This window comes from Elaeis guineensis, chromosome 1, assembly GCF_000442705.2.
Source record: "Elaeis guineensis isolate ETL-2024a chromosome 1, EG11, whole genome shotgun sequence".
Lineage (NCBI taxonomy): Eukaryota > Viridiplantae > Streptophyta > Magnoliopsida > Arecales > Arecaceae > Elaeis > Elaeis guineensis.
The window spans coordinates 166,047,193-166,066,610 of NC_025993.2; the positions used below are offsets into that span (position 1 = coordinate 166,047,193).

Here is a 19,418-nt window from a genome sequence, read left to right on the forward strand (position 1 = left end):
ATGGCCTCTATCATAAGTGCAGGGAGGTTCAGGGGGGTCTGAGTGATGACATGAAACATGATACATACATCTCTGCTGGAAAGTAAATCATGCCTACCACTCCTAGGAAAGAAGAGCTTCGTTACCATCTGATGCAGGATCCTCATCTCAATGGACAAAATCTTTGCTTCTAACTTATTTAAACTTCCTGAATAAGTTTCTCCTAGAATAATTCTGATCCCCTCTTTTTTTACTGGGAGTTCCATATAAGAGTAACCCTCACTAGGCAACTGAAGTATTTCTCCCAATATACTAGAATCCAAGCAAATATCAATACCCTTAACTGTTGAAGTCACTGACCCATTTCCATAATGTAGATTCTGGTAGAATTCTCTAACTAGGTCAACATAGGTGACTTCCTTAAGGGAGCAGTAAAAATCCCATCCTTGATTTTTAATCCTAGTTGCAAATGTAAAGCCCTCTTTTTCAAAGAATCGAAAATCTATATTCTTCCCGGTTTCGACTTTTCTATCAGAAAGAGGATTCTTACTGGGGCTTAGGAAGGATTGAGGGGGACCTTGAGCAGATACTGAAGCTGGAGTGGGAGCAGTGGAAGACTGACCAGCTTGCCTTTTCTTTCGGACAATTTCTTCAGGCTCACGGACTGACTTTCTTCTTTGGGGAAGCTTCATCTTTGGAGCCATATTCACTATAGTAGCAGGCAAGGAGACTTGGAGGAACACGTGAATGAGTGAAGGAGGGATCACAAGAGAGTGAAGAGGGATTTTGGTGGAGAAAAGAAGTGGATTTGGGAAGAACGGTGGAGTGCTAGGGCACGCTCCAACCGTGCCAAACAATGGAAGAAAGCACAAAAAAAATCCCTTTCCAAGGTGGCGATTTTTGGTGGAGAGGAGGAGGGAGAAGTGCTTCGAACTAGATCCTTGGATTTGGAGCAAAAGGAATTGGAGAAGTCGGCTTTTGGAAGGAAGAAGATGAGAAGATGAGTCGTCTCACGAACAGGGTCCCTTATAAAAACAATGAGCCCGTGGGAAGTTTGAGGAAATAACAAGTTTGCCATTGAGTCGACTCATGGGGGTCGACTCATGAAGTTCAGAAATTCAGAAAAAATATGAATAAATTCCAGAAAAATTTGAAATTTTGGGAGAAGGAGTTTTGCTCAAAGATAAATTTTTAGAATGATAAATTTGAGCTTTTGGGACCAGGATAGATGTTGGAAATTTAGCTCTAAGAATTTTTGACATCAATTCTTGGAAATTGAGAAAAATTTAGGCATATGGATCTAGAATTCCTAGATTTCTCCTAATTTCACAGAATCTATCCTCACTAAGGGCCTTTGTAAAGATATCAGCTAATTGATTTTCAGTGCAAACATATTCAAGAATTATATTTTTGTTTTGAATATGTTCTCTTATAAAATGATGTCTTATTTCAATATGTTTGGATCTTGAGTGTTGAATTGGATTTTTAGATAGATTTATGGCACTTGTGTTGTCACATCTTATTGGTGTTTCATTAAGTTTGATTCCAAAGTCTTCGAGTTGTTGCTTAATCCACAAGATTTGAGCACAACAACTTCCGGCTGCAATGTATTCGGCCTCAGCCGTAGACAGTGCCACCGAATTTTGTTTCTTGCTAAACCATGAGATTAGGTTAACTCCAAGAAATTGGCAAGTTCCACTTGTGCTTTTTCTATCTAATTTACATCCAGCAAAATCAGCATCTGAATATCCTAATAAATCAATTTGTGAGTCCTTAGAGTACCATAACCCTAGAGTTTGAGTACCATTTAAGTATCTAAGGATTCTTTTAACAGCATTCAAATGAGATTCTTTAGGATTAGATTGATATCTAGCACATAAACAAACACTAAACATGATATCAGGCTTACTTGCAGTTAAATATAATAATGAGCCAATCATACCTCTATAGTATTTTAAGTCTACACATTTACCTTCATCATCTTTGTCAAGCTTACATGAGGGACTCATTGGTGTGCCAATTGGTTTGCAGTTCTCCATTCCAAATCTTTTGAGTAGTTCCTTGGTGTACTTGCTTTGGGTGATGGAGATTCCCTCTTTTGATTGTTTGATTTGGAGTCCGAAGAAGAAGGTGAGTTCTCCCATCATGCTCATCTCGAACTCCCCCTGCATAAGCTTAGCAAAGTCTTGACAAAGGGATTCATTAGTAGATCCAAAAATTATGTCATCAACATAAATTTGTATAACTAGCATATCATTTTGATTTCTTTTAATAAAGAGGGTTGTATCTACATTACCTCTTGAAAAACCATTATTTAGTAGAAATTTGCTTAGTCTATCATACCATGCTTTAGGTGCTTGTTTTAATCCATATAAAGCTTTATTTAATCTAAAGACATGATTAGGAAAAGCATGATTTTCAAATCCAGGGGGTTGTTCTACATATACTTCTTCAGCAATATATCCATTTAAAAATATATTTTTAACATCCATTTGAAATAACTTGAATTTCATAAAGCAAGCATATGCAAGTAGAAGTCTAATAGCTTCTAATCTAGCAACAGGTGCAAAGGTTTCATCAAAATCAATTCCTTCTTCTTGATTATATCCCTTAGCAACCAGTCTTGCTTTATTTCTAATTACATTTTCATGCTCATCTAATTTGTTTCTAAAGACCCATTTTGTGCCAATTATTGAATAATTTTTAGGTCTTGATACTAAGGTCCAAACATTATTTCTTTCAAATTGATTAAGTTCCTCTTGCATTGCATTAATCCAATTATGATCATTTTCAGCTTCTTCAAAAGTTTTAGGTTCAAGATAAGATACAAAAGCACAATGATTAACTACATCTCTAAGTGAAGAACGGGTTTTTTACCCCATGCATAGGATCACCAATAATTAACTCCTTAGGGTGGTTGTGAACATACCTCCATTCCTTGGGTAGGTCATTTATACCTTGAGGTTGCTCTTGAATTTCTTCACCTCTCTCATCTTGTTCGTCTTTTTGATCCTTGTCTTCTGGAGTTGCTGAATCTTTTAGAGTGATCTCCTTCATACCTTCTATTAGTGGATCTGCATCATCAACACCCTCATTCTTCCTTGAAGGAAGATCGTTAGATTCATCAAAAACAACATGTATGGACTCCTCAACTACTAAAGTTCTTTTGTTGAAAACTCTAAATGCTTTACTAGTGGAGGAGTAACCTAGAAAGATTGCTTCATCTGATTTTGCATCAAATTTACCAAGTTTTTCTTTGCCATTATTTAATACAAAACATCGGCAATCAAAAATATGAAAATATGCGATATTTGATTTTCTTCCTTTCCAAAGTTCATAGGGGGTTTTCTTTAAAAATTGTCTAATCAAAGCACGATTTAAAATATAACATGCTGTGTTAATTGCTTCCGCCCAAAAATATCTGGGAAGGTTGCTTTCACAAAGCATGGTACGGGCCATTTCTTCTAAGGTTCTATTTTTCCTTTCAACTACCCCATTCTGTTGGGGTGTCCTAGGAGCAGAGAAGTTATGGCCAATTCCATTTTCATCACAAAAATTTTCAAAATCTTGATTTTCAAATTCAGTTCCATGATCACTTCTAATATTTTGAATTGAAAATCCTTTTTCATTAGTGACTTTTCGGTGAAATTTAGTGAATATATGAAAAGTTTCATTTTTGTGTGCCAAAAAGAAAATCCAAGTAAAACGAGAGTAATTATCTATAATTACAAAGCCATATCATTTTTCTCCTAGACTAGTGGTTCTAGTTGGTCCAAATAAGTCCATATGTAAGAGCTCTAAAGGTCTAGAAGTTGAAACAGTATTTTTGGATTTAAATGAAACTCTAGTTTGTTTACCTAATTGGCATGCATCACAAATTCTATCCTTTTCAAAATTCTGTTTTGGCAAACTAAGAACTAATTCTTTCTTAATTAATTTTGAAAGAGAATGCATGCTAATATGTGCAAGTCTACGATGCCACAGCCAACTAGTCTCATTAACTTTAGCATTCAAGGATACTAGGCATTGCATGTCTAATTTGGCTAAATCATTCAAATCTATCATATAAACATTGTCATGCCTATGTCCTATAAATTTAATACCATCGTTAATAGGACTAGTCACAATGCAAACAGATGATTCAAAAACAACTTTATACCCTTTATCACAAAATTGACTAATGCTAAGTAAGTTATGCTTTAAACCTTTAACTAACAAAATATTTTCAATGTATTTGGAGGGAGTGATACCAATGTTACCTATCCCGATGATCTTTCCTTTGCCATTATCTCCAAAGGTGACCATCCCTCCATCCTTAGCATCAAGCGTGATGAATTGTGATTCATCACCAGTCATGTGTCTCGAGCATCCACTGTCAAGATACCATTTCCTGTTTCCTCCTTGGGATGCTAGACACACCTGCAAGCAAAGGTCAAGTTTCTGTCTTAGGTACCCAAGCTTTCTTGGGTCCTTTTAGGTTAGTCAAAATGGTTCCTTTTGGAACCCATATTTTCTTTATAGTTGTGTTTGTATATTTGTTAATAAGGCATGTGTATGATTTATGTCCTATTCTACCACATTTGAAACAAGTAATATTTGTAGACTTGTTACTTGAATAATTTACATAAATATTCTTCAGAAATTTTTGTTTCTTCAAGGGGTTATACCCAAGTCCAGCCTTATCATATACAGCTTTTTGATTATCAAGAATCATATTTAGTTTGTTTGAACTTAAGGTGAACTTATCTACTATAGGTTTCAGCTTGTTAATTTCATTCTTTAAGCTTTGATTTTCGTGAATCAAGGTGGATTTTTCAATTGAAAGGTTTTCAGCTTGTTTCACTAAGGACTGATTTTTCAATTTCAGTTCTTTGTTTTTCATCCCTAGTTTCTTTAATTCATCAATTAAATCATTGAATGCTTCAAGCAATTCTTCAAAAGTAAATTCACTAGTGGATTCAGAAGTTACCTCATTTTCGTGTGCCATAAGGCACAGGTTGGCTTGTTCTGTTGAGGTTTCTTCATCGGAGCTTGAGTCATCACTCGCACTCCAAGTCGCCATCATTGCTTTCTTTTTGAACTTTTTGGGACCTTTCTTCAGTTGTGGACATTCGGATCTGAAGTGTCCCGGCTTTTTGCACTCGTAGCATATAAGGGGTTGATCTTTCTCTTTCTCTTTGCTTTGTTCCCATTTTGTGAATGACTTCTTTCTCATCCCCTGTTTCCTTTTTCTTAGAAACTTCTTAAATTTTCGGGTGATGAGTGCCATCTCTTCATCCTGTTCTTCATTTTCAGTGTCGTCCGTTTCATCATCAGGCGAAGCTGTGGATTTGAGGGCAATGGTTCTTTTCTTTTTGACTTCATCCTCTTGATGTTGCTTCATGTTAAGTTTATGAGTCATCAAGGATCCAAGAAGCTCTTCTAGAGGTAGAGTGTTCAAGTCCTTTGCTTCTTGGATGGCAGTCACCTTGGCTTCCCAAGTTCTTGACAATGACCTGAGAATCTTCCTTACTAGCTCACTGTTAGTATAAGATTTGCCAAGACTCTTCAAACCATTAATTATATCAGTAAAACGAGTAAACATAGCAGTTATGGACTCATCATGCTCCATTTTAAACAATTCATATTTATGCACAAGCATGTTTATTTTAGACTCTTTTACTTGATTTGTTCCCTCATGGGTTACTTCTAACCTATCCCATATTTCTTTTGCAGATGCACAAGTAGAAATGCGATTAAATTCATTTGCGTCAAGTGCACAATAAAGAACATTCATAGCTTTAGCATTTAATTGTGCCAATTTCTTATCAACCTCATCCCATTCTTTCTCGGGTTTGGTTGACTCCTCACCATCTATAATCTTGGTGAGTGTGTGAGGACCGTTTACTATGATACTCCACATATCATAGTCGAGTGCTTGTATGAATATCTTCATCCGAGCTTTCCAATAGGTGTAATTAGACCCATTGAAAAGTGGAGGTCGGTTTGTAGATTGCCCCTCGGCTAGAGAAGTACCGACATGGGTTGCCATAGATCTTTGGCTCTTTGATTGTTAGATCAAAGAAGGGCTAGAGCACCGGGCTCTGATACCACTTGTTGCCCAGCTATGCAACCCAAGAGGGGGGGTGAATTGGGTTTTTAAAAATTTTAAGCTTAACTAATTACTTATGATGAATTGAGAAGAAAGACTTTAATTCAAGATTAATTACTTAAAGCAAGAATGCAAGGATATAATAAAGAAATAAAGAGAAACAATAAAGCACACCACAAACACAAGGATTTATAGTGGTTCGGTGCCAACCTTGCACCTACATCCACTCCCCAAGCTCCTACTTGAAAATTTCAATCCACTATACTTGTATTCAACCCGAATACAAATCGTCGGAAACTCCGACACTAGCTATCCCAAGCTAGTCCACTTATTTTTCGGGTACAAGTCAACCCAAAACACTTCGATTTCAGGTTCGGATCAACCTTCCCTTGTTTTGGAAACCCTCCAAAAACAAGAACAATTACTCACAAAGAGTAAGACAATTTAGAGCACAAATAAGTACAATAATAGCTCCTTAAATGAGCGAATATAACAATAAAAATACTTTACTCAAATGAAGAATCCCCTTTTGGATTTTCTCAAGGTGGATGAAGAGTTGAATGAACGCTTGAGAAGAAGATGAATTTGATTGAAGACTTCTTGAAGGCTTTGAAAGAGCTCTTGATCAAGGTTGAAAAATAGGCTTTAAAAATCCTCTCTTTGAATGCTCTTGCTTTTCTCTTTTACAATCTCTCGTGTATATTGTAGATTTCTTGTCTCTCTCGTGTAGATTGTGGATTCCTTGTCTCTCTCGTGTAGATTGTGGATCCCTTTTCTTTTTCTCTCGTGTATATCATTGATCTCAGGCTCTCTCGTGTAGATTTTGGATCCCCTCGTATATCTCTTGTATTTTCACCTTTTGAAATCTTTTATAGCATTAAGAAACAAGAGAAAACATATTAGGCAGAAAAAGAGCCGTTAGAGCATTTTTAGGGAGCATAAAAGGCAATTAAAACGGACAAAAAACTAGCCGTTGCGGACGATTTCCGTCGCAGGGGTCGACTCATGAGTCGACTCATGCTTCAGGAGTCGACTCATGAGTCGACTTCTGTTGCAAAGTCCAGAGATTTGGTTTCTGAATTTTTTTTGGCCCAAATCAGCAGAGGTCGACTCATGAGTCGACTCATGCCTTGTGGGTCGACTCATGAGTCGACTCACAGGTCGTGCCAAGCCAAAAATCCAGCGTGCCAAGGGAAATTTTTGCGTGCCAATCAGCTCATTGTGCCATGAGTTGACTCATGAGTCGACTCATGCACTTCAAACCTTCATAACTTCAAAAATATAAGTCCAAAAACAATGAAATTTTCACCAATAGATTACAAATCATTTGTTCTACCAAATGATACTATCAAATCAGGATTTTAGTAAAATTACGATTTTGCCTCTGAAGAGCATAAAGACTTTTTCAATTTAAAATATTTGTATCCCTTCAATCTGCTTTGTAATCATCAAAATCAATTTAGGAACAACAATTGCTCAGTTCTCAATTAAGTAAACCAATACAATGCACAAACCAACCAAATTAAGGGACCCGATTATCAAGTTATATAAATGATAGGAAAAAAAAATCTTTAATCATAGGATCGTGGCCATCTGGTGCTCGTTTGCTTTGCACCTTCCAAACACTGGTCGTGATAGTCCTTCGAGACTCCAGACTTAATGTAGTATATATACTAAAGCTTGCATCATCGCAAAGTATAGACTGTCGTGAATTCAATACATCCATGCAAACTTGGACCACTCAAGCACATGACGCCGAAATGCGGAATCAGATACTACCATGGTGACAAATCATGGTCATGGTTACAACCATGCAGTGTTGTGATTAATAATCTAATCTTTGTTGTTGACTACAGTGAGTGCAAAGTTCATGTTGACACATCATGGCCAATGGGAAGAAATTGCATCTCCCCATATATGATGAAGCCTACAATAAAGACATAAAATGACAATTATGATACAGTGCAATGATTTCAAAAGATATGTAAATCAATCCTTAAAGAAAAAAGATATATTAATCAATAAAAACTTTGCATAAATCAATTCTTACCCGAGAAAAAAAATATGATACAATGCAATGATTACGTTCATAAGACATATCAATCAATTCTTACATGAGAAAAAAGATATATTGACAAAAATTATGTAAAGCCCAAACTCTCGTTAGTTTAGAGGGATCTGAGAGAGGATATTTAGCATCATGTGGAACCACCTGAAACAGCCGAGGCCTGATAGGGGGTTGATATCCCCCTTTATTTCAGTAAATTAGGGTGGGTGGAATCATGCAAATCTTAATGAATCATACTATCAAGTGCAACTTTCACCCTGTGGCTTCCACTATACTTGCTTAGTGATTGTCCTTCAAATTTCCACTGATTTCTCTGAGCATGGCACTGTATGATGTCTGCTATCTGGGTCAAATCGCCAGTTTAAAAATTGCTGGTCCAAGCAGCCATGCCCATGCTATGCCCATAAGAAAACCGGCAACAAGCAATTGGCATTTTGCCAACTATTGGGGGCATAAAAATTTACCAGGCCCCAAATTATTCAGGTGGTCTGTTTGTTTTCCTTCCGGGTCTATTTTTTTATAAATAAATATTATAAAAAAATTAAATAATTTTTTTATTAATTAATTTATTTATGTTCTCATAATTTTTAAGATAGATAAAATATTTTTTCATAGACAGTATTTATCTATGAAATAAAAAAAAATCTTATCCACCGAAGAGATAGCTAAATACTTTTCTAATCAACCGAGAAGTAACCTATTTAATTCATTCCTAATATACCCATAATCATATAATAATATAATATATTATGATATAATATTTATATAATATATTATAATAATATAATGGTATATAACAATATAATTATATAATATATTATACTATATAATTATATATAATAATATATTATATTATATTAATATAAGATATTAATAATATGATATAATATAATATAATATAATAATATATAACAATAAAATAATATAGTATATTAATATTTTATATTATAATATATATATAACGTAATATATTATATTATATTATGTTATATTATATTTATATAATACTATAATAATAATAATATAATATGTTTTATATATAATAGTACATATTAAAATAATATAATATAGTATACTATATTATGATATATAATAATATTATATATTATATTATATTATACTACTATAAGATATTAATATAATATATTATATTATAATATTATAATATATTAATAATATAATATAATATATAATAATATTTATATAATAAAGAATATTATGAAAATATAGATAGGTCATAGCAATTTTTTTAGGAAAATAGTAATATAAAGGAGATGGGTAATAAATTTTTAAATTATTTTCAATATATAAAATAATATAAATAAATTAATTTTCTTTCTAAATGGTGTTTGAAAAATATTTATTCAAAAAAATATAATTTTTTTGGTAAAAATCAAAAGAACGGGTCCTCAACGTCCCTCCCGAGTCCCGCCGTTGCTTTCCAGCACGCCAGCTGCAGGGCATTCCTACGAACATCTTAGGCTTAACTCCAGGATTCAGGGCTGGTGTTAGGGTTTGGTTATCCCACCACCCGCTGTATAAAGGCGTGTAAGCTGGGGTCCCGGGTGGCCTTGCTTTGCCTCCGGTCCATCGCCCGTGCCTCCCCGTGAATCGAAGCCGTCTCAAATCCCTCTGCCATCCCGTTTTGCCATTTCTCGAGGTATTTTTTGTTTTTTCTGATTTCCTCTATTTTGGGTGCTCCAGTTGTCATCATTCGATTCGTTTGGAGCTCTTTTTTAGTGTTTTGCCCTCGTCCGTCTCGAATTTATAGGTTAAATAGGATTTTGATTTTTGGCGAGGCCATGATACTCTTTCTAATGATCTGTTCTGGGAAAGCTCATACCAAACTTTGCACTTTTAGATTGAGAAGTTGTCAGTATTCCGGTGCTAACAATGGTAATTAACCGAAGAAAAGAAAAATTAAGGAGCTGGGAATGGTTATTAATCGCTTTGTATATCAAAAATACATATCCTTGAGAATTTGATCTTGTAGTTGCCTACCTTCTTTTTGATGTAGGTGACGATTAGATTCTTTCCATCCCTCAGATTCATCTTCCAGAGTGCAACGTCTATAAGAATTGTAGGAATGTTGTTGTCTGTTCACAAAAATGTCCTTAACGGGACTTTTCATGGTGATTGTAAATTTCATGACTTTCAGTACCTTTTAAATTTTCAAGAGAACCCTTGTAGTTCAGCATCTATTGTCAAAGTGCTTCTCTTGGACCATGCATCGAACTTGCAGCCATCAAGGCTGGTTGGGTGTTCATCACATGCTGATAACTGGAGGATGTAATGATGGGCTATGTAATAATATAGCAACAAAAAATTGTTCACTCCAATCATAAATTGTTAGACAATTATCACAATGACTTCCACATTCTGCAACGTTGAAGTGTGTACCTCGTGTCTTTATACATGAATGGCCTGATCATGCTGTGCTGTGAAATTATATGACCTTTTCTTAAGTGATTAAGATTTCTTAATCATTTTTATAGAGATTTTGCTGTGCATCATGTTTATTCCAATGCTGCTGGCTAATCATTTTTAGATAAAATAATGATTTTAAGCTAGTTTTTTTTTTTTTTGCTGACACTTTTTAACCTTGGAATCATTAGGTTTTGCAAGTAGGACTACAAGTCAGCTGAAGAACATATCCATGTCTATCTCAACGAGTCCATCACCAGTAGCAGCTCCAGAGTTGACTGATCAAAGAGAGGAAGTTGAATTGCTACCTTCTGTCAATGACCACTATGGAGGTGTTATGGTTGAAATGAAGACACCAATGGATTCTAGTGCTTTTGTTTCTTCATTAAGAGCATCTATATCATATTGGAGGAAGCAGGTGGTTCTTTTGGTCATAGGGTTTACCTGAGTAAAAAATTTTGTACTGTAATTTTATTTCTCCAGAAGATTTAAATTCTAAACATTGACATGTGAAAATTGCTGCTAATTGCATTTCAACTAATGGGGGTTTCAAATAATTAGTGATGATCAAGTAGGCAGCAGATTTGCAATAGAATGGATAGAGGAATTGGATTATCTCTCAAAGTGAAGGAAATCCTAAAATAATATAACTAAGAAACATATTCTGGAAGACTGAACTGGTTACTCAAAGGATTGGTAATAGGTTATATAAAATCATATCAACAATATATGCTAAGTCTGTTAGCTATACATATAAACTGTCTTTCTTTATGTTGATACTCATAAGTGATAAGAACATCTTATGGATTTAGTGAATCGATTTATAGTTTGAATTGACTTCTAGTACATGTATATGTCTCCAAACTTTGTTATTTCCATGTGTAGTTTGATTGCTGTTATTATATATGACCATGTACTTGATCAGATCAATGCTTGACTCATTTTTAAATTTTTCTGATTGCTGTTGTTATATATGACCATGTACTCGAGGAGATCAATGCATGAGTCATTTTTAAATTTATTAGTTTATGTATTTATGTTGCTTTTATTTGACTGCATTTCCAGGGAATAAAAGGTGTTTGGATAAAGTTGCCCATCAATCTCTCAAATCTTGTTCAACCTGCTGTTGAGGTAACTAATTTGTTTCATATGACAAATTTTATGCAGATTTCCTATCCAAATTAAATTGCATGCTCTTTGTTGATTAGGGCTTTCAAAAATTCAGAAAATGAACTAGCTAATTAATTTAAAAGAAGTTTGATTCCTTCTCGCATCCTTATTTTCACACAGATACATCCATATAAATAGATAAAGTGATAAACACATTCTATACACACAAACATATGCTCATACACTTATATGCATGTCCATAGCTGTAATAGGTATTAAAGATGACCATGTTGGCAATGATTTTGTGTGTTATTCTAAGGATAGACATTGTGTACATCTTAGTTTAACTGTCACTGTAGGTAGGAGCATCATAGTGTCATCAAAATAATGTTTGTTAGCAGTCTGAGTGCCTCTACTGGGGGCTCCTTGTGGATGAAAATAATACAAATGTAATTAAAATGCTACATCACCCTATCTCTTAAGGAAGATGGTGTAGCAATCAGGACTGCATGAGGTTTTGTGGACTTTCTGTTATGAATCATGGTAACTAGTTTAGATTTAAATTTGTGTGTTGTGGAGTCTACAAAAGTAAGTATTGAAAAGTAATTTATTATTCTTTCTAAGAGTATGCGTTCTGGAGTTCAAAGACTCAAAGGCTGTGAGCCTGTGACAGTTGTGATTGCTTCATGGTTTATTTATAAAATAAGGAACCATAAATTTGTACAACATGGGACCTTCTTTAACATGATGTTGGCCACATGGGGTTTTGTTTCCTTCGTAGATGAAAATTTGGTCCTTGGGCCCAATTTTCTGGGTGATTTTGAGATTATAGATACTGGAGGGTTTGAGGTATGGGACCTGGAGGGGAATTTCCCCAAATTGACTGTTTATAATCATAAATCCAGGTGGTGCTAAAATGTTGCTACCTATGCCTTTCTTCCAAGGTACATGATAGTGCTGCACTGCTGCTGACAAGAATACTCCATGTATCTTTCTGAGATGTAATTGAGTGTCATGTAGCTTTCTCCAGTGAAAGAAGGGAAGCTTCATCCCGTCTTCCTGATTGCCAGTCCGTCTCTCATGGGGACCTGTGAGCTGTTACTTTGTCTGACCTTACTGTAACTTCAAGTTTGTTCCATATGTTCACATCTAATTCCTTTCCAGAGCCACAATCAATTTCCGTTTGCTAGGCATCTCTTCACTTTATCTTCCACTATGTAAGACCTTTCATGTAGTGTAGATTGCTGGCATTCTTATCATTGATTTTTTGAGCTTTACTTTCATAGTTAAGTCCATGATGGCTCCCTTAATGTTGAGGCCTGTTAGCCCTGCATTTCTTATAATCAGCTCTAGATGTGAAAGAGGTGATTGTGGATATTTCTGCATCACTCTTAAGGATGATGTTTCTTGTTTACAAAATGGATGTCTCTGTAGGTCATAAAAAGCTGTTTCCCCTAGTTTGTGATATTCCAACATAAAAAGAATTCTGTTGACATGTTTCTTGTCGTCTGACCTATTTGAAATAACATAATTCTAGGTTCATGCTTGCGCTACTTTTTTATAGAAGAACTGTAAATCTGTTGAACAGAAAGGCTAATCAAGCTGCATTGGTGTTCTGTTAACTAGGATAGTGGTTGGTTCTGTTGGTTTTGCTAGAACAGTGCTCTGGTATGTAGTGCAGTGTTGATGAAAATTCTGTTTAGTATTTCAGATAGGTGGAGATTGGTCAAGTAATTCATGAACATCTTGCTACTATTGATGAATGTACTCCAGACAAGGCTATTGCATTTGACAAACTCAATTGGACCAGCTGTAATCTTCTTGTTATGGCATAAAAATTTAGCCAGATATAATATATATCTTCATGTTGGAGTGAGCGAAGCCTGGCTCCAACTCTATTTGTTCCTTAATAATTCAAAATTACTACAGAAGAATACCTTGATATCATTCATATTCTGTGGAGACTTTGAAGCATATTATGAGTAAGGCTTAATGTGGGACTGAGACTAGCAGATAGTTCATCTTAGTCGGTCATAAGCTCCTGTACTGGCAGATGGTGTTCCACCTCTTGCTGCCATCTGCTTGTCATGCTATCTTCTTGTTTCCTTTTCTACTTTTGAAATTAAAAACTCCTTAATGCTAATGAGCATGATAACGTTTATGGTACCTTTAAGATTATATGAGTTTTAGCTTAACGACATGCATGAGTTTGCTTGTGCCGTGGCACATTTGAGTTCTGATTTGTCGTGAAGAGTTTGTCTGTTTGAAACCTCTCTCTCTCTAAAAGAAATACCTGTTTGAAATCTCAAGCATGCTAACTGAAGTTGTGGGCCAGTTAGTCTTTCACAAAACACTGCTATGTGATTGAAAAATTACACCAATTAACTTAGCAATGTTCAGCAGCATGTATGTTTGTCAATATATTATCTTGGAATGTTGATACGTAATAAGATGGCATTCTTGGGTAGTGACATAAAAAACCGTATGGTTCATTATAATTACAGATCACTATTCTTTTTACATACTATCCTCCTGCCACTTTTCTGTGATTTTTAGCTGGTGGATTTCATGGTCTTGTTACTTAGTTCTCCACAATCGTATTTTGGTGCAGGAGGGATTTTGGTACCACCATGCAGAGCCAAGTTACTTGATGCTTGTGTATTGGATTCCTGATACCAAACATACAATTCCTGCAAATGCCTCTCATAGAGTAGGTGTTGGTGGTTTTGTTATGAATGACAAGAGAGAGGTAAATCATGTATACAATCTCCCTTCACCTAAATGTTATCTTATATGTCAGGCATGAATACAAATATGAAATAATGCTTCACTAATTTCTTCTTATAAGCTCATTGACCTTGAAAGAATGAGCATAATTTGTTTTCCTTATGCTATGTCATATTCTATTGCAATGGATAATTCAGTTTGTGTTCAATTGGCTACCTTTTGACAGTAATTTTAAATCTGAAAATTCCAATTCTTTTTGTTAGGTATTGGTGGTCCAAGAAAATAGCGGCAAACTTCATGGCTCAGGTGTTTGGAAGATTCCTACAGGAGTAGTTGACCAAGTAATAAATTTCTACCTAAGAAATGAAGAAAGTATTAGGAAATGGTGATTTTTGTTTTTCTATAACTCCATTCACCAAGTTGCATCTTTCTGCAGGGTGAAGATATTTATGCTGCAGCAGTAAGGGAAGTAAAAGAAGAGACTGGAGTATGTGTAGATTACTTTATTTTGACATTTAATAATATTGAATTTTTTGAGAACTTTCAGATTTATAGACAGATAAAATCATTCTGAAGAAATTAGATTTTACTGCATTGCAGATTGACACCGAGTTTGTTGAAATACTTGCATTCAGGTATCAGTTCCTATTCAGGTTTTTTCATATTTTGTTTAAATATCCTTTGATTCTCCAATATTTGCAAGACCTATCTTAACCAGCTGGCTCTTTCATGATCTTTTTGTTTATGAGTGCCTTGAACAGTATGATGTTTGAACTTAGTTTCAGAGAGTAGCAATTTTTCACTTATTCTATATGGCAACTAATTATAATGCTATTAATGACAAGAAACCTTGTCCTATCTCTCTGAGAATGCTGTTACAAATTCTTCCCAATGTCCAGATGCAATGTTTCGGAAGTTAAAAAATAAAAAGTGGATAAATGAGAGAGAATAGAAGAATATAGATGGAATTATTGTAAACAAGTCACACTCCATGGGCAAATAGATCGTGCTATGCACCTCATGGTTAGCTAATGTGAATAACCATAAGGGTAATGATGAAGTTGCCATCGTACTCTTTAAGTGGAATATAGATGGAATTATTGTAAACAAGTTACCCATGGGCTAATAGATCTTGTTATGCAGCTCATGGTTAGCTAATGTGAATAACCATAAGGGTAACGATGAAGTTGCCATGGTACTCTTTAAGCAGACATATAAAAATGATAACAAATGTAGATATAATATCCTTACAAACCCTGTATTTGGACTGTGTTGGAGTGATTACATATATGATTAGTAAGTTGAAGCTGGACTCTGCATTCTCTAACCATGCATATCAAGGATGGCTGTACCGGTACTAGGACACGTACCAATTGCCCGGCAGTATGGTACGGTACCATGCAGTGCCGAGAGGGAGGGGGATGTGGAGAGAGAGAGAGAGAGGGAAGGAGAAAGGGAGAGGGAGGGGGAGAGAGAGGCGGATGAAGGGAAGCTCTTGCTTCCCCTGTTTCATTTGGTTCTTCTGTTTGGAATGAGACAGGGGAATGACAAGCTTCTAGCTAATTCAAAATAGGGGAATTGAGGCCTTCCAGCCCTCCATCCACACTCCCCCCCTCCCTTCCTCCCTCTTCCTCTTCCTTTCCTTCCGTCCCCCCTCTCTCTTCCTCTCTCTCCTTCTCCCCCTCCCTCCCTCGATTTCTCGAACCAAGGGGCGAAACCATGCTGGTCCACTCTTGGTATGGTTCGGGATGCTCCAAACCGAATGGTTCAGGATGATACCATATGGTATATTCATGAATTACCACAATCTGTTTAAAAGGTTTCCTGCAGAATCTTGAAATTCTTAGATTCACGAGATTATTAGTTCTAATATGCTTCATACCTCTCCCCTTCGCCATGTATTTAATATCATAGAGTATGTTATGGTCCAAAAGCCACCAAAGTGGATATATCCATGTGATGCTTGCATCACAGCAAGTTCCATAAAAAATCTTAAGTGAAAAATGGCTGAGTTATATAAGACCAAAGTGTAAATTTGCCTATAATCCAAAAACAAAACAGTTGTACCGATATTAATTAGTCTGTTGTACTGAAAGACCTGATTTGCTGATCTCAATGTTATAATTGACTGGCCCTACTGATCTATTTCTTCTGACATGCAACAATTCTTTCTCATGCCGGGCCAGGAAATATCATCATTGCCTGCTTGGAATGAGCACTGATGAGTATTTATCTCAATGCCTTAATGAACATAATGTGAAAATGATCTCATTGTTACACACTGTGAATATGTACCTGCTCTTACCTATAGAAGGGTAGTTTACCTAACTTTCTTTTCCCTTTTTGATGATTCAGAACTCATTTATGTTTCACAACTGTTTGGTGCAAAAAACAAAGGTTAACTATTATTGCACTAACTGCCTTATTTTTTCTTCCTATCTGAAAATTTTGTTATAATAAAAATTAGAAAAGCACATCTTTTCCCTGATAAAAAATTGCATGAATTTACCAAGTACAAGAGATTCTGGAGAACAGAAGATAGCCAAAGAGAATTTTATGTCGCAGAAAAAATGTTGTAAACAAGTAAAGGGGCAAGCAGTTCGCATACCTGGCGTGTTGTACCAAATCCTTGGTATGTCCCAAGGTACCATACGATACTGGCGCATGATAGTTGGTTTTACCATTTCTGTGTGAATACCTGCTACCATGCTGTATGTCTATGTTGTACTGTATTGTACATGCTGGTATTGCGTACCGCATTGGTTCCCAAATGTACAAGTATCAGTTCCGGTAATACAACTCTTTGGTTCTGATATTTAATTGCCTCCCCCCTAATTGAAGCAATATGGTACTAGTCTATTTAGGATTCCTGTTGACCGCTGAACGGTCATATCCTTTCTTAGATCCATATCCTCTCTAACATCATGGTTATAGTCCAAGAACAGAGGTAGCACTAGCAGCAGGGAGTTAAGCCCATTGTAGGCTTGAAAAAGTTCCGCATGATATCCACAATAGCTTCCATTGCCTCTTTTGACAGATGACTTTCAATTACTGTTAATTCAGTAAATCCATATCTGTAAGTGTCGGCCAAGTTGCAATCCTATATGATAGGTGGCTATTATCATACAGAAGTTACAAAATCATTAGCTGGGAATTATCCCTGGATAATTAAGTACAGACTGCTATTTAACATGTGGTTGCAGCTTGCATGACATTATTTATTGACTTGATTGTTTTTCAACATTCACTTGTTCGCATGTCTCCATATGCTATATCCAGTGCATTAAGGTTTAGCCATTTAGGTGTTGCATTTCCCATGAAATGAATCATTATGCATTCATCTTTTCCGGATACAGATGTTTGCTTTAGTACTCTTTGACTTCATAGATGATAAATCTGTACTAACAAACCAATATCTGAAACTTTACCTCATGTCAAGTTAATGAAGAGTATCGACTTGCAGGCAGAACCACATGTCATTCTTTGGGAAGTCAGATTTATTCTTTGTATGCATGTTACGCCCCCTCTCCTTTGACATTCAGAAGCAAGAATCAGAAATTGAGGCAGCGCAGGTATTGCAAGTCAATTCTGTAAAGGTTAACTGTCTAAACGTCTGTTAGTTGAAGAGGAAATAGTGCATATATTTTTCAGAAATGAACCAGTATAACATGGGCAGCTACTTTCAGATTGCATGATCTGTAATATGATATCAACTTGTCTTGGAAATGACTTAGCTTAACAGCATCTTTCAGATACTTGTGTTGGATTTTAGCTGAGACGATTTGGTGAGCTAGACCTCGAATTCTTGTTTTTTTCTTTTTCTAACAAAATCATATTAGCTGAACTTGGAAATCAAACTTTGATCTCTAACAAAGTTATATTGCCAATACTTGCAAAAGGAGAATGACTTAAATATGTAAATTCATTCATCATGATACATGTATCTTCTCTTTGTGATGTATTTCCAATAATTTGTAAGAATTCAATCTTTTATGGATGCTTGGGCCTTTATATCGTTGAGGAAAAAGAAAATTCTTATGACTTTTGCTTTCCCCCCTCATGCAGTGGATGCCTATTGAGGAATATGCTGCACAACCTTTTGTTCAGAAATATGATGTGTTAAAGTATATCACTGATGTTAGCCTTGCAAAAGCTGAAAGGGGTTATGCTGGATTTTCACCAGTTTGCGTAAAATCACCATTCTCTCATGCACAAGACTATCTTTATTTAAACAGGAAGGACCTGAGCCAGCCATCAAGACCTGGTAATATGTCTGAAAGCAACTGGGACCTTTAATTAATGTATAACTGTATCTGTTTTCATTCAATATATATTGTTTGATTTGTTAACATGTAGCTGATTTCCCCCGTTCTGGAGGTCAGATGAATAAGTGCAATGGTCATTGCTTATTGATGTCAGGACTCATTAGGACATGAATTGTGAAATACTAGTTACCTTCTTGCAAATTCCAGAATATTATCAGAATAATATCTGATGCTCTTGTGCTAGTGCAAGTGTTCAAATAAGAGTCCACATTGAAACCCAGTTATAACTTGTAGTCTATCTGGTGAAATGGGCACATAGCTTGACATAAGAACTATAGAAGTTACCTTCTTAAGACATATATATATCTTCTGGTCTGTAGACGCTTGAATTAATTTGTAGAATCACTGGTGAATTGGGGTTCGTTTATTCTCCATGGATTGTTAGCACCCAACCTGGCATCCAAATGTTGATCTATCAATTTAAACCTTATTATCTGAAAGCGCATGTAGATCAAGCATTCATGTTCAAGTATTAAGTTTGCTTCTTGTGCAATATAGTTTTGGCCTTCAAAGAACAATGATCATGTAAAACGATTAGCCGTTTTGCAAGATTGAACTTAACCTGACTGCTTTAATGTAGTAAAACAGCAAGTTATTCAGTCTTATCCCGGTGTAAGAATTATGCTATCTTTATAATCTATTTGATAATCATATACGTTCCATATGTCATGAGCATTGTTCACTCCTTAACAGT

General features: G+C 35.5%; 1 protein-coding gene across 3 annotated transcripts; it reads left to right on the forward strand.

Moving 5' to 3' along the window:
• Positions 1–9,552: 9,552 nt before the first annotated feature.
• LOC105060309 (nudix hydrolase 2) lies at positions 9,553–18,907 on the forward strand. Of its 3 annotated transcripts, none has more exons than XM_010943974.3 (9): positions 9,553–9,798; positions 10,754–10,980; positions 11,628–11,693; positions 14,284–14,421; positions 14,663–14,740; positions 14,836–14,886; positions 15,000–15,034; positions 17,863–17,971; positions 18,465–18,907. In XM_010943974.3, the coding sequence occupies exons 2-9, from the start codon at positions 10,795–10,797 to the stop codon at positions 18,693–18,695; spliced, it is 894 nt and encodes a 297-aa protein (XP_010942276.1). In that variant the 5' UTR covers positions 9,553–9,798; positions 10,754–10,794; the 3' UTR covers positions 18,696–18,907. The 3 variants fall into 3 exon arrangements, with proteins under 3 accessions (XP_010942276.1, XP_019711282.1, XP_010942277.1); XM_019855723.3 differs by having other exon boundaries at positions 14,983–15,034; positions 18,465–18,754; XM_010943975.3 differs by having other exon boundaries at positions 9,600–9,798; positions 10,767–10,980.
• Positions 18,908–19,418: the final 511 nt, after the last annotated feature.